Genomic DNA, 16,151 nt, shown 5'->3' on the forward strand with positions numbered 1-16,151 from the left:
TAGGTTACGTTGCTCGAAGCGTTCGTGAGCTTTTTTTCCTCGTGAAAATTCTTCTCGAGGTTGATCACGGAAATTGTTATCACCCTTTGCGTTTATTCTACTTGTGGCAAGCTTGTACTTGTATTTGTGTAACATTATTTAATGGAACATTTCAAGGAATAAAGGTAGTCCAGGAGGGATGAAATAATTTATTAGCTACCATGTTTCCTTATAATACACTTTGTAATTAAGAATCAAGAAGAAATCTAATAACAAAAATATGGAGAGATTATTATAGTGGTAGGACAGATAAATTTTATATTATTTTATTTCAAATACTATTGATTTACGAATCTATCCCTTGTATATACAAAAGGTGGTAATCGTCCCCTGCCTGTACCTTGGTATTATAACAGCCGACTGAGGCGAGACGACAACACATGTTCATTGTGTATAGGGGGCCCAAACAAGTTCGAGCCAGCGGTTAATCCGTCCCTGTTGGTCGTCCCTCGATCACGATCACGATCCACGCGGCAGTCTTGCCGCGCCAGCGCGATCGAGAGGATCGATGCTGCGCATCGCGGCCGCGTCACGATCATCCGAAAATTCAGTCGCGAAAACGATTTTCTTGTGAAAGTGGAGTGATATATACATGGAAAAAATTGTACCATCGAGGGATAAAACCCGGATATAATTTTCAACGACAATGTGCAGGTGATTGAAACGCGATTGGATGATTTATTTTCATGTTGTCGCGAACGTCCTTAATTTATAGCCTTTTCTTTCTGCGACTCGCGGCTTTCGCATTTCCCTTTTCTTCTTCGTTGTTTTCTTTTCCATAAAACACACGCGAACGTATATCAGCCACTGTCACCGGTTTTATTTTTCACGATGGATTTCAAAGATCTTGAAAGATACATCCTGTCTGCTTGTGACAGACAATTAGTTTAATTCTGAAACGTTGCATTTGATCATTTTACAAAGAAAATGAATTGTTTTTAATTCTAGTTGGAATATAAAATAAATTTTAAAGTGGTTATACTGGTATCTATTGACACAAGGGTTAGACGAAACTGGGTGTGGTATGCTTTGAATCGAGGATGAATCAGTAAATATTATATTGTAACCATAATTTTTTTTATCGGTTTCTACAGAAACGATAAAGTATCGCAATAGAGTTATCGATGGTCTAGGGAAAAGGTGTCTCCTTTTGAGTCACCAAACGAATATTGCTTACGATATAGAAAGGGAAAGGAATGCGTGATTCAGGGGTCGAAAGTGACGTGGTGTTAGGCGAGGGTTAATTCCCCTTTTGTACTCGAAAGTGGTCAGAGTTCGGTGTTGAACTCACCTGGTCGGCTTCACGACGACGCGATCCCTTCTCGATCAGGGATCAACTTGGGACAGGGTCGGTTATCGTCGGTGATCCACGTCTCGCGTGAGTTCGAAGCACGAATGAAAACCGGAAGCTCGGAACGCGACCTGAACTCGGTGATTAATGAACCCGACGATCGTTTCACAGAAGTCGCATATCGTTATGGTGCGCCGTCGTTGCGATAGCCCGTGCTACGACGTCCTTTCCTGCGACCGATAACACTGTTTGACTTGTCAGTCCGTCGCTGATAACGTGACTCTTGTGAAATCGTGAAATTAGGAGGTCGTAAATACCTTGTAATTTTTTTTTTTACGCGATGCAATCTTTTCGAACTTTTCCACCTTATTTCTGTTTCGAACGATTCAATATTTTTGAGCAACGAATCGTCTAGGCGTGTCAAATGTCCCGAGATCGACAAATAACGCAATCGACGCCTCTTGTGGAGTCGAGAAAAAGATTCTGGAACCTGTAACGATAAATAACAGTGGCCGAAGTGTTCGTCTAACGACGCTTGGCGTTCCATTGCCCCGTGGTATCTCAACGGAGACTGTTGGTCGGCTGCAAAAATAGAAACCAGTGATTGATTCCTACGTCGGGTAGTCAGTGAGGCTACCATGCTCCGTCGTGAAAGGAACGCGATACGTGTACAGTGAATCTGTTCGACGAAATTCGACGTTTCATTGCCCAATAGTGTCTGTATTTGGTAAATCGGTCAGTGATTTCGTGAACGAGTGGTCAGTTTTATTCTGTACCGTTCTTTGTTTAAATCTGTTCTCATCAGTGATACCTGTGTACAAGTGGTGCACCCAGATTCTATCCTCGTAAGTTTGATACTTCTGTGTCTTCTGTAGAGGCACAGCCTCTTTTCTCGGGACAGTTACGTAGAATCGCGCAGATACCTGTTGATGGAAGTTCTGTGAACGAATCGAGAAGGTTGGATAGACTGGACTGATAGGGAGAGCCATTCGGTGCAATCAGGAATCACCGATCGCACACGACATCGAGTGGCTGGCGACGTTCACCTACGGTTAATGTTAGCTACGTGGAAATTACGCTGTGCCACCGCAGCCAAGAATTGCCAGGATAACGTAGCTACGCTCGATTACCGGCAGGCTAGTCGACGGCAGAGATCCGCTCCCAGCGGGTGCATACAGCTAGGTACGTACATTATGCGCCTGCATTTACACATGCTCGCGATAATGCTCGTGCCAGGATGCCGGATTCGTTGCTCGTGATCTATGGACCCATTTTAGCAGCCTGTTTATTCTTTTCTCCTTTCAACCACTTTGTTAAGAATAACCGGCTTAATTAAGATATCGTTGTATTTTACGAGCTGCGCATGACCATAAGTATCTTTGGAGAATTTGAAATTTATTGCACGTTTAACAGTTCGGAACTTAATTACTCTAATTTTATAACGTGTAATTAATCATACGAAAATGACAAACGTTTTGTATCATTCGTATCGGTATTCGAATGCGCTATCGATACGGTATAGCTTTCTTTATCACCCTTCGGTCGCAGTTAATTGTCAGCTCGTTAATATTAGAGTGGTAATGATCAGGCATCTGTCGCGGCAATAAAAGATACAGAACCCGTCAGCTATTCTCAACGATTCTACGCGGTTCTACGGTATCATTCACGGAAACCCACGCCAAGAGTATCCCCCTCCGGGCTTGATACGATGATGGAACGACGAGGCGAGGCGAGCGTAGGCGTACTACGCTCGTACGAGTGGTATACACGCTCGAGCGAAGCCGGTTACCCTGTAAAACGCAAATAAAGAAAGTTTTCATGGGCGCGGTAATGAATTATCCGCCCGTTCCCTTTCGTTTCTCTTTCGCGTTAAGCAGATTCACGGACGTTGCTCTACAAATTTTTACGCTCCTCTAATTTCATCGATAAATCCGTTCGGACGTTGCCAGACGTTAATTACCCTCGTAACATGTTTGCTGGACGTTTATTCTCCTGCGAACGATAAGTCTGTAAATAAATTGAAAAAGATACGTATACCTTTCGCAACTAGCTGTATAGACTGTATCGAAAGCCTTCTGTATATGTACATCTGTTTTCGTATACCAGTAAATGTTTGTTTCGTAAACGATTGCGCTCAGGTGTAGGGCTCGCGTTTGCGAAGGGTATTGGAAATAGCTCGGAGTGCAAAGGGTTAACGCTCGAGCGAACGTGCGTGGCCGATAATGCACGAGCAAACATTTATCGGGGCCGATTCATATTCTCCGTGATTATCAGAGCCACTGAATGAGTCGGACAATGCCACGAGGATGCTGTTCACAGTGTTGTGTTGGTTATCTTCGTGTGAATGCACTTGCAGCGTGGCGTCGGTTAGTTGAGAAAAGAGATAGACGCTTCTTAACGAGCGTATCCGGTACAAAAGCGAGATCAAAGAGAGCCGAGGAATCGAACCCTTTTCCTCAACTTCCTCTATCGTAGCTAATATCGCCCCTTTGTTTCGTTATTCGAAATATCACCGGCTAACGTGTCGTGAAACAACAGATGAAAGTGGGGAGGTTGGATTTCAAGTAATAACTCGTCCCGAGGATTTTCGAGGATGTAAAAAGCTCGTACTTCTTCGTGGTGGTACACAATATCGCGCACGAGTTGGCAACACGCTGCGTACAGGCACGTGGTTTATTTGCAATGAAAAAACAACGGGTTTCTATGTAGCGTCGCGGTGTAGACGAGATACATCGAAGGGGAGCGAGGAAAAAAGGCAGCACGATCCCCGGGGATCGCATCTGTGGGCCAAACGAGGACCCACGTGGCGAGGGACAAAGTAAAAAGTCGCAAAGAGTGTCTGTTCTTAGAGTCATCGTCGGGGCTTTCTTTAGAACTCGAGGCTACCTTTGATGCGTCAAACTGGAAGATGTTTAGAAACATATTAAATCTGTATTTTTGGTCGTTGGTCTGGCGGCGAAATGAAAGCGACAGGTGCTCCTTTTTTTTTTTTTTTTTCTAAAGCAAATTATTTTGCACTTGGCGATTTGGTAAAATGAAACTTGAACAATGGCCCCAGGAAACCGTCTATAGAATTAAATATAGAAATCGGAAGAAGGGTTAATCAGCACCCTGAAAGATTTATCGCTTCCTTCGTGCAACGCGTTAAACGGTCAAGGAAGGATTAATAAAGTAAGATGCCCACGCTGTTCGAGTGTGACGAAATCCAGTCGCGTGATGATTTTTTAGAGAACGATTTTTCTTCGTCCCGAACAAGCCGCGCGTTACACCGTAATCGTGCGTTGTATATGATAAATACGCGAGTGGTAACGATCAAAGGGTGCACGCGATACGAACAGAAATAGCGATCGTTTCACGGGGCATTTCTATTGCGTGGCTTTCTCGCAGCAGTTGCACAGGTCATGCACCTCAAAGACCGGCCCTGTCAGGGCCATGAATAGCCCCATCGGCTTAGGAACGCGGCGGGGAACTGAGAAGAAGCTTGTGAAAGGGCATCGAGTGTTTTCAGAAGGTACTCTGCGAGTAGTGGGCTACCCATCGAGAAGAATAGAAACGAAGGATACAGATTGCTTGGAAGGAACGATACATCTATAGTAGCGAAGGGAAAGATTTTTCATTTTATTTTCCCTTTTTCTGAGAGAGAGAGAGATTCTTGAGCGAGAAAATTCGTTCCTCTAAATTTTCCCGAGAAATTGAGACGCAAGGAGCATCTCTTCTAATGTTAGTTTTCTCGATCGTTAGATTCTTCAATTTACAAAATACTATTTTCTATCTCTCATCGAAGGATCGATATTCGTAGCGAGTTTCAACTCCTAAATTCACGAGGGAAAAATTGTAACGTTCGTTATTAAATCGGGAATTCTCGCTGATGTACTTTAATTGTACCGTGATAAAAGATACTCCATTAGACGGGGATAATTTAACTCGTCGTCGTCGTCGCTGCGCCCTGTGCATCGATGTGTATCTGCAAAGCGTTTTCATTAACAGATCCTTTTAGAGAACGGGATCGCAATACGTGAAACTGGGTCATCCGTTGATTTTCTTAAATTTTCTGTAATCTGTTCGAATCAGAAGATTCAGGATGCCCGCGTTATTTTAATAGCTCAACCTACGTTCCTATTCGTTTCTTGCACACATGAATGCACGTAATGAAGTACGTTCAGGCGTGATATTATTAGATTATCTGCCGTGTAGGAGAGGTTATCAGTATGCTGGAAAGATTAATGATCCGCCGGTATCATCCCTATACAACGTAGTCGACCTGTAGGTTTTTTAGCCGTGAGAAATCTTGATCTTGATTTGACGCTCGTTGACGAGTCTAAAGGTTCGTTAATCACCCTCGCAGAATGGATATCGTAAAACACGAGGAACAGAAGGGTATAATTTGAAATGGAGCACAGTATTTCTGATAACCCTGATGCTTTCACAGCTATCCGTATAAAATGATTTAACGTGTGAATCTCTTCAACCTGTTCGAAATGGATACAAGTTTCTAAAGAGTAGTGTAACGGAAACCGGTCCGATTTGGCTGTCGACAAGTCGGTAACAAATTAAGCGCGAACATCGGATTTGCATATAATGCGTTCTTTATCCACGAATCCCGGGGCTGATCGAATCTCGGTCCGTCGAGAATCGTGAAACGGAAACGTAAGAAAAAGAGAGAGAGTAGAAACGGGATTAAAGGTCTCGTCGTACGATCAATTGACGGGTCAAAAAGGTTTAAGCAGCGTGCACAAGGACCACGGTCTTTGGAGCTGGTTTAACGAGCGTCGCTAACGCGTACGAGTGTTTTCGCGATTGATGCGAGTAATGATTATTAGTTCATTAAAAAAACCGTGCCACGGTCGAAGGCCCACACTGTTCTTCTCGCGTTGTTGCCTCGTTTAATTATCGTCTTCTGCTAGCCTCTCGATGTTTAAATTACGAACCCATGACTTTATGCAATACCGGTAAGATCTATTTACATGTTAAACAGCTGAGAGGATAAGAAAAGTGCGTTGTATAATAATAACGATAAATTTATTTCTAATAAAATTGCAAATAGCGCGGTATAACGACACTTGTATAGAAAAGGACGACCGATCGAATAGATAGATTGTATTGTACATATGTATTATACGTTGTTCTCTTGGAGACGTCCTGCTGTTCCTGGCAACGATCCAGAAGCGTCGTTTTAAAGTCGGCGAAGCAACGTAGGGGACAACGTGTGAAAAACGCTTCCTCGATAGATAGGGGTGCCTTTATTTACACCCCATGTAGCCGGGTGGTCCGGAAGCGAATAAATCGAGAAGCACCCTCGTGGCATACTTTTTTCCCCTCTCTCTCTCTATCCGTCACCATCCCTACGACATTTCTTTTTTCTCCTTTTCTTCCGCGCTCTTCTCTGTCATTTATTTCGACAACGTCTTACGTGGAATCTTTTTATCCCGATAGCACGCGATAAGTTGCATAAATCATTCGTGTTTCCCAAGCCAGAAGAGTCCTTCGATGAAGATAGCTTTCAATGAAATTTCTATACTAAGGAAAATTTAAATAAAAAATTTTAAAAGAGCCCCTTCGATTCTGCGAAATTAAATGAAGAGTAACCTTCATTTAAATCCGGTTTGACGAACTTCAATTGAGACCCAAATTATATCAACTCAACTAGGTCTGTAACCGTCGGGTGTCATCAATTTGTTCCTTCTTTCCTCGAACTAATTATCCTCCATCGAGCTGTAATTTCCTTATAAGATAACTTAATGTTCCTCTCACAACACACATATGTGAGATTGATGAAAAGAGAATACTAGGTTTCGGAAACGGAAACATTACAATTCTTTGCCCGGCAAAGGCAGTTTAAAAAGATACAAGCCAGGCAACTTGCGGTCAATGATCCTCTGCTGGATCCTTGCTAGTTGCAGGTTAATCCTTACCAGTCCTACGTCTGATTCTTTAGTGCGTTTCGTTCCACTCAATTCTATATCCACAGTGGGTGATCAAATAATTAGAGCCATTCGCATAAATTGACGATTTTAGATAAAAATTCTTAAATGAAAACCTAGTTAAAGTTTTAAATGTACTTGTTTATTTTTATAAGTATTTTTCTGTATATGTATTATTAATGAAGGATTATTGATTAAAATTTCTACACAAACACGAAAAATCCATTTTTACATCAGCTCGACATTGAAGTCTATTATTTATAAATATATTAGACGATTCCTAAATAATAAAAACAATATGGTTCTCAAGGAAGATCAATTCGAAATTCTCTTCCTCGATATCCTCGATATCCTCGATAATTCGTAATCCTGTTTGTCATCGCTTCGAAACGTTAATACAATTCGATTCGTGTTTCAGTCTTAAATGTATCTCCACGCTTGAACGATAAAGAAGAAATTCGTTAACGAGATAATTGTCGATCGCAACATCCAGTAGTATATTAACCACGATTCGCAATTACGATTGCGAGGGCAGATTGAAGATCCGGGTCAATGCATCCGAAAAATATATATTTTTCCACGAACGACGTTGAAAACTGTGCGTCTCAGCGAGAAAAGGGATGTATTTTTTCGCGGCGATAATTACGAACGAACCTTCTGTCCCCTTTCGTCATTCTATTTCTCTCTTTTCTTTTATTACGATCCGAGCATTGTGCGAACGAACGGCATTGTCTCGAGAGGAATCCTTTTGTCGGCCGTTTAGCAAGTTGGTCAGATCTGTACCTTGCATTCCATTCCATACGGCAATGTCTTAATTGTAGGTCAATTTCGTGGACCATTGGCAGGCGCGAGTTGGCCGAAACGTTTCGGACGGTGATTTTTGAGAATAGATCTTTTATCATACAGAAGACGTCTCGACGAGGTGGTCCATATCTCGAGGTATCATCTAAAAGTAGAATTCCAAGCGGGAGATAGTCGAATATAACCGCGTGGGAATCGTTAGAACAGCTGAACTAGACGCGTCGCATTCGAACAGCGTCGGTTTAATTCAATTTTCGCCGCTCGTGATCTTATTCCCTCGCGTGAATTGAAACTTCTCTGTCTACCGACGAACGACAAGCGGATCGTACGCTGTTTCAGCATTTATCGGAGATATTTTCGTGATTTTTGTCACATCTCTATCGGCTGCAGATCGTATCGACGTATGTATGTAATTGGGGACTGCTGTAATTGCCAGGAATTCGAGATATCCCGGGGCAAATAGTGATTCGACCTAGAAATTCCTAGTCCCGTTATTATAGAACGTTAATCGTTTTAACTATGCTACTGAAATTTCATCGGTATCGGTGACTTTCACATTTCCTTGCAATTATTAAAATTCGATAAATAATTTGTTGAAATATACGGGCATGTCATGAATTTCATTCTCAGTTCAATAATATGCAATTAATAGACGCTTTGTATTATCAATTCGTTGGAATGCCGATGAAATAAATATGCAGGTATATACTTGGCGAATATATTTCTAGAATGTACTTCTCGATAGTCAATATTCACCGTGCAACGGTTGGACAAGCATATTGAATTCCAAAACGGCCGTTATGGTCTTTAACGATTCGACACACGAGCGCGTGGCCGACCATTACAATATCTAATGCGCCCCGGGCCCGAAAACCGAATTAATTCTAACCGGATATCGGTCAACTACCGGATATTCCGCTATTGGTAAAACATACGGTCGCCGCTTAACCGGAAGCTCCGTGGAAGAACCGTTTTACGGAAGCGCCAGTCCTTGCATCGCTTAATCGTTCTTTCAAATTGTAATCCTTCCCCACGAATTCCGATGTGAAAACTACTAACCATAAAATTCAAATATTTTATACCGCATGTTTTAACAAGGAATCCTATTTGGACATGTTAATTGCAGGATAACAGGAGGGCGTTTGTTCAAGGATATTCGAAAATGTGAGCCCGAGGATAGTACTCGCGTCGAAACATGAACGACGAAATAATCTTGAGAACTTTAACCAGTGCCGGTAACATTCCGTTTGTCGACGAGGATGGGGTGTCGGGCGTTGACCATCGTCGTGCTCGATCGAACCTTACGCGTAGAGAAGCGACGAGAGAAACCAGCACCGGTTTGAAACAGAGTCCTAGAAACAGTCAGCAGAGTTTCGCGAGCTTTCGTTCGATGGTTCAATCGAAAATCGTGCAAGAGGAAAGTGTTTCCGCGTTGCAGAAGGGTGCGATGCACGGACGGAAGGAGTCCCCTCAGTACAGACGGATGAAACAGTCACCATCTTCGCGAAGGGACAAGAACGACTCGGTTGAAACTGGTTTAGACGATCCTACCACTCTTCAACGCTACGAGAATGCCGTGTTGAGGTATCAGAAGCCGAAAACACGAGCCAAGAGGCAGGCCAGTAGGGATCGTCAACAACAGCAACAGCAGCAACAACAACAACCTAGCCACGGTTGCTCGAGCAGCGACGAGAGCGTAGCCAGGAACAAGTCGAAGAGCATCAGCTCGATCGACACGCAGTCGGTAAACAACATCCTGGACGAGTACGAGGATCTGGATTACAGGAGATCCTCGGACCTGAGCGATTCCGGCAGCGTGAACGTGTCGAACTTCGAGGCGGTCATGATGGATCAGCAGAAGAAACAACAGCAAGAAAAGACCAGGCTATCCGCGACGAGGATGCAACCGAAGCGTTCACCGGTTCGAGAAAGATCGCAGCCGGTACTGAAAGTGAACCAACAGACTCAAGTGAGACAGAGATCCAGGGAGAGACAAAAAGAAGCCGCGAAGCACGTCCCGTTGTCCCAAACCGAGGACAATCCCTCTTCTCGAGTTTCGCAGTTGACTCAGAGTACGGACGCCGGTAGGGTCAGAGTGCCGGAAGTGTTGCTCCGCAAAGGAGAGGTTCAAAAGAGGGTGGACGAGTGGTTGAGTCAGACCCAGAGTCAAAGTTACCCCGTGTCTCGGGAGAAAGCGTTGATCAGGTCGAACAGTAGCGCCGAGCAGAAGAGTCAGAGAAGGTACCGTCAGGATTCCAGGTCCAGGTCGATCGACGAGGGTAGGGACAAGTTAAACGGAACTTCGTCGAGTTACGACGACTTGAGCCGAGCGGATAGGAAGCCGGACAATCGTAGAGCGGAGAAAATAGCCGGGAACCCAGGTCGAGGATCGTACAAAGAGTATTTAGCGTCTAAGAACCGAAGCAAGCAACAGGATTACGGTTTCAGCGCGTCGACGAGCGTGATCGGTCGATCGAGGGACGCTAGCCCGTCGACCGGTTCCAGGATTCCTCAAAGAGGTCCGTTGAGCTCGAGTTTCCGCTCGAGACGATTGGAATCCGGTAACGATACCGGTCAAGCGGATAACAGCGTCGTGGAATCGGCGCAGCATTGCCAAGCGGAAAAGAACAGTCGGGTCAGAAGCGTAGCCGACAGCAGGTCGACGAATTTGGCGAAGACGAGAAACGAGTCGTCGGATCATGGTAGGATATGTGGGCTAACTGGCGCGGTAGCTACCGGTGTTGGCTCGTCTTCGTCGTCGGTGATCCCTTGCAGAAGAGCGTCGTTCAAACGCGCGCAGAATCACGATCAAAGCTCGACGAGGGCGCTCGTTAAGGAAGAGACGGGCCAGAGGACGAGAGGAGGCTGCGGTGGGACGTGCCCGAAGGGCCCCTGCAACCTTGGTGACCAAGGCGAGCCGATCTCGCCAAATAAGGAGGGAGAAAGTAGGCGGTCGGCTCTCACGAACGATTGCCAGCGTGATAAAGCAACCGATGCTGCGTGTAAATCGACGGAAGCGTCGAAGAGCGTCGATCGAGCTACGCGAGACGTTACGATCGAGTCTGCTAGACATCGCCAGGAGAAGAGGGAGCCGGACAGAACGGATCAGGCCAGACAGGAAAGCGTGTACGGAGTGGTAGGTGCTCGTGTTCGAACTCTTCAAGGTCAACAGGAGTGTCGCGTCGCAAAAACAAGGAATCCCCGAGGCGGTGCGATGCTCGCGGACGCTAGAAAGCCGCCGGTTCTACCGAGGAAGGATCAGACGGTCTGCTCGCAGGAAAGCAAGGATACGACGAAGAACTCTCCGCTCGTTTCGGTTCAATCCAGCTTCAAACCGAACAGTCGCGTGTACGCTACTCTTCAGCAACTGAACGAACAAAACTCGGTGAAATCAAGATCGACGGTTGGCCGACCGTTGGACAAGTCACCCGGCAGATCGCAGTACAGTTCGCCGAATCACGTGGAGAAGATTTACGAGCGCAGTCTGCAGCCTCAGGTGATTCACGCGGATGACCTCGAATCGATCCTACGACCCTCTTTGCAGGTTTCTGCTTACGGCGAGCCGGCTCGATCCGATCGCCACTCGCCTCCCGGAGAAGCGGTTACGCTCCTGCTGCAAAACGATCGAGAAGAAGAGGGAGAAGAAGAAGAAGAGGTTTACGAGCGAGTTGGCGAGCTACGGTACGAACACCTGGAGACTATCGAGGAAGACGATCGAAAAAGCGAGGCATCCGTTTACCCAGAGATCGGGTTGAGCCAGTGTCTGAAGATTCAGCAGGGTCTGCCGAACGGAAGGGATCGACCGAGCGAACCTGCCAGGACGTTCGTCACGTTTCACTCGGCTGGATCTCCTAGAGCGAACCTGCAGCCGAGATCGGCGTCGACCGGTTCCTACGAGATGAACGAACACGAGGAAAAACGCGAGGTCGACGTACCGATCGTCATCCTGGACGACCTTGAGATCCCATACGATTCCGGGAACCAAGGGGACAGAGGTCAAGCGTGTCACACGAGGGAGAACAGCGATCTATCGACGGCCACTATTCCTCTGGACGAGCTGGAGAGTGAAAGGCAACTGGCAAAGTTCAAGGTCGTCGAAGACGAGTGTACTCGTTCGAAGGAGATGGACAACAGGACAATGGAGGCCAGATTACGGCACAGTGTTACGGAGGAGAAAGCCGATAGAACGGTGGAAAACGAGAGAAGCAACTCGAGGGAGATGGACGGTGGCCGCGTGTCGGTGAACGAGGTGTTGCTGAAGAATCTTCAATTTAAACAAGATCTACCGAAGGACTCGGCGGAACGGGTAACCGGTGACTCGTATAAAATCATCGAACATGTGCAGAGACCGATCGGTTTTCATAACGTTCTGTGCGACGATTACGAGAACGCGCGAGACGCGAGGTTCAAGGAGAACAAAGTGTACGTGACGAAGGAAGAGATGGAGCGGCAGAGGTTGATGGACTTGCTGAGGAAAGGCGACTACGAATCGGCCAAGATGGTGAGTGATGATTCGATCCTTCTATGCTTTCATTTTTTCATGCTTTCCTTCTTTCGATTTAACGTTGCCGACCGACTTACTCGGACTTCCAATTGTTCTACCAACTTTTATCTAAAGATAATTGCACGGTATACCCGAGGTGCTTGTCACTTCGCTGTTTTATTCATTACAGGCTATATTTCAACGATTCTGATATTTTTATATTGGAAATTATATAGCGAGATTTGGTACGGTAACATTAACTCGATAGCGTAGTTTCTAGTTATTTTTATGGGACGATAATTGTTAGGTGTTTGATACCTGTAGCTGTTTTATTCTACATCAGCTATATTTCAACGATTATGATATTTTTTTACCATAAGTATACCGTAATATTTGGTGCGGTCGAATAACAGGACGTTAACTTAACGACACGGATCCTGGCCATTTTTATGGGGTGATAATTGTACGATATTCGTATATGAGGAATACCGTTAAGTGGTATTAAGTGTTTAACACCTGCGACTGTTTTAGTCGTCATGAACCATGATTCAATGACTATCATATTTTTTTACTCTGAATTGTATAGCGAGATTTCACACGGTCGAGTAACTCGAACGTTAACTAGATCGGGGTGGTTCAATCGATTCTGGTATCTCGATCACTTTCGAGTTCATAGATTTTCGCGAATCGACAGTGTCACGGTGTTTCTAGCGGCGTTAACTGGTTTCGTTTTAATTCGATACAAGATAAGCTTCGGCGGAAAGATATGGCTGACAGCAAACCAATAATTACATTCGTTCGTTCTATCGACTGTACGTACAGGGTGTAGAAATAAACAAAGAACAAGAAAATTCATATAAAATGGTTAATCGAACAAAGATTTAACTAGATGAAATGCCCTAGTTGCAAGCAACGTCAGAGTTTGCTGGCTTTTAATATTCAAAAGCGTTCGATCATCTTTTGTTTCCATGTGTCAACAGTTTCAATACCATCAATTCTGGCAGGCTTCCAATATTTAAAAACTCGGTGGTAGAATAAAGGTATCCTAAATGAATTTTAAATATGAACATAGCTTTTATATCTGTTCAATTAGACACCCTGTATGCGCGGTGTTTCGCATGCCGAGTCAGTGATTCTTCCAATAATAATTACAAGTTGAAATTAACCGAGATACGGTTCGAATCGTCGTTTATCTGCGATCGGGCGATACATCGAATCGCCATTACGCGGGTAGCCTCTTCTCGCCGTTTCGTTGTCCGCGTTCCTCGTTCCCGGCTATCTGGCTGATGTAATCCGAAATGGATTTCGAACTTCGTCGAATTTTCCCGCGAACGATTCCGACGAAGCGTGTAAACCGACCGAACTACGATACAATGGAAGATAGTTTGTTCCGACTTCGCGTGAAATTCACCGAGCTTCTAATTATGTAACGATGTTTCCGCGAGCGCCGCGTTAATTTTCACGCTGGCGAATAAAGTTAGTTAACTCCGAAAGCCGGTCCGTTACGAATTCGTCAAATTTAATCCGTGAGTCGTTACACGGGTGTGATTGGACGTATCGGGTAATAACAGAAACGAGCGTGGAAATAGGGTGGGTATCGTCCGTGGAAATGGTTGCTCGTGGTCGGTGTTCGAGGTACGCGATCTCGAGACACGACTTGCCGTAAGAAACCGGTGGCGGCGGTAAGGTGAAAGAGAAAGAGAAGTACACGATTTATGATTCAGTCGGGCTTGGGAACGGAGCATTAGGTATGCGGTTCATAGTGCGCTTTAACGCGCAAGAAAGACGCGATAAATTGTAGCACGCGTGCTAGTACGTCTGCTCGAGTCCACAGGGAAAACGCGAGACTCGCCCTTAACGAGGTTTTAGCCTCGCGTTGCTTCTTTCTTACCTTCTTGTTGCCTGCCTTCCTCAAGGACACCGTGAATTTAATTTTCTTTCTCTTCTGTTTTGCGACAGCTTGCTCGTCGCGTACACCTTACGAAATTGTAACATACGATGTTACGCTGCCTGATTCGAGATCCTTAATCCTTCCCCTTACGAGAAATTTCTTTCTCTCACGCTTGGCCGCAAACGGCAAATGAAATTTCAAACTGACCATCGGGGAACGAGTTAAGATATAGAAAATGATGTGTACATCGCACGATCGTCTCGTATTCCATCTTTGTATCGATTACCCTGGATGAAGACTTACGAGTCCGCGCTCGTAGGGAGGAGTAACGAATATCCGTGTATAAATTGCCCGATCACCGATAGCGTGGCCGAACATGAAAGTACAAATGACCATCGTCGAGCTGTATCAGTTTCGTGTTGTTTATTAGAGTCATGAAACGAGCGGTGGCAACAATTCGGATGGTTGTACTCGCGTACGATACGGTTGGCGAGCTACACGAACCCGGAATCGATCGATCAACCATCTCCGGAAGTAATGAATTTCTCTTTAAAACATCGTTCCACCAGGGACTTAGCCATCCTCCATCTGCTGTTGATTTAACCCTCCTTCGGATTATGGAACAGCAGCTCCGCTAATCTTTAAACTAAGCAGCCTCTAATTCGTGTTAACATAATTATTCGAAAATTTATGTGGAATAACGTCTTATGTATTCAATCCCTTATCGGATAATTGTCCTAATTGAATGATCAACGAGGAGCGTTCTGGAATTTCGAATTCCGTAGCTGGTTTTTCGTAAGTGGCTACCCGCCGCCAATTAATCCGAACCGGGAACACGCGTGCAGCTGCATATATAATTTTGAACCCGACGCATCGAAATCAGCCGAGGATTAATCGAGACGCATTCTGTCAGGGACAGGACGCCGTGTACGTATAACACGCGGCCGAACAGGATCGATCGGTGCACGTGCAAGCATCCATAGGAAAGCTTCGCAAAGATTTTTCTATGAATTTAAAAGAATCTGCAAAGAAATTAACCCTTTCCACTCGTATGTCGCCGTACAGTCGCCATCCTACATTTTATTATACATGTATTCTTCTCATTTTTTCTACTAAACCGGCAAGTTAAATTGTAATATGTTTCCATAAAAATGTTTTCATTTCGATCGAATATGGAAAAGAAATTCCGAGTTGATTGGTAGCCTTCTGAAATATAAATACGAGTGCAAAGGGTTAAAGTTCGAACAACTTAGCCCTGAAAGTAAACATTCTCAATCAACCGATCACCTACGTTACGAAACTTCTCTTTCACTGGACATCTGCTGTTTCTACAGTTATCTCTTGCATCGATGAAATATTAACACCCCAAGATCCACAGTTTACTCGCAGCAGGATAGAATGAAGCCTCTTGCTACCGAAATTCATCAAACTTCCAGATCGGTTACCGTCTCCGGCTCTTCAAACTTTGAGGGATCAGCCGGCTGACGATCGACGATCGCCCTACCAGACACTTACCCACCCGGGGAATCACAACGGAATTAATCGAGTCATAAATTCGCGTACGATGTTGTTGCATATCGTCGCGAACAATACAGGTATTCGAGGTGTACTCGGTGAGATACGCATAGCTGGACGTAGCAGGGGTTGCATCGATATTGCGTGTAACGTGCAGAAATGCATATACGCGAGACACCGTTGACGCATACGAGCGTGTCGCTGCATACG

General features: G+C 45.0%; 1 protein-coding gene across 5 annotated transcripts in view; it reads left to right on the forward strand.

The window, feature by feature from the left end:
* LOC117602706 (uncharacterized) overlaps positions 1-16,151 on the forward strand; it is a 115,280-nt gene that overhangs the window by 4,356 nt on the left and 94,773 nt on the right. Inside the window, exons 1-3 of one of the 5 annotated variants that reach the window (XM_034321031.2) lie at positions 353-693; positions 1,502-2,512; positions 9,179-12,553. In XM_034321031.2, the coding sequence (XP_034176922.2) occupies positions 9,248-12,553 (3,306 nt within the window). In that variant the 5' untranslated portion in view covers positions 353-693; positions 1,502-2,512; positions 9,179-9,247. Of the gene's footprint in view, positions 1-352; positions 694-916; positions 2,513-9,178; positions 12,554-16,151 lie in introns of those variants that run through there. The other 4 variants (XM_034321032.2, XM_034321034.2, XM_034321035.2 and 1 more) reach the window with 4 other exon arrangements.

Source organism: Osmia lignaria, chromosome 12 (genome assembly GCF_051020975.1).
Source record: "Osmia lignaria lignaria isolate PbOS001 chromosome 12, iyOsmLign1, whole genome shotgun sequence".
In the NCBI taxonomy this organism is placed as follows: Eukaryota; Metazoa; Arthropoda; class Insecta; order Hymenoptera; family Megachilidae; genus Osmia; species Osmia lignaria.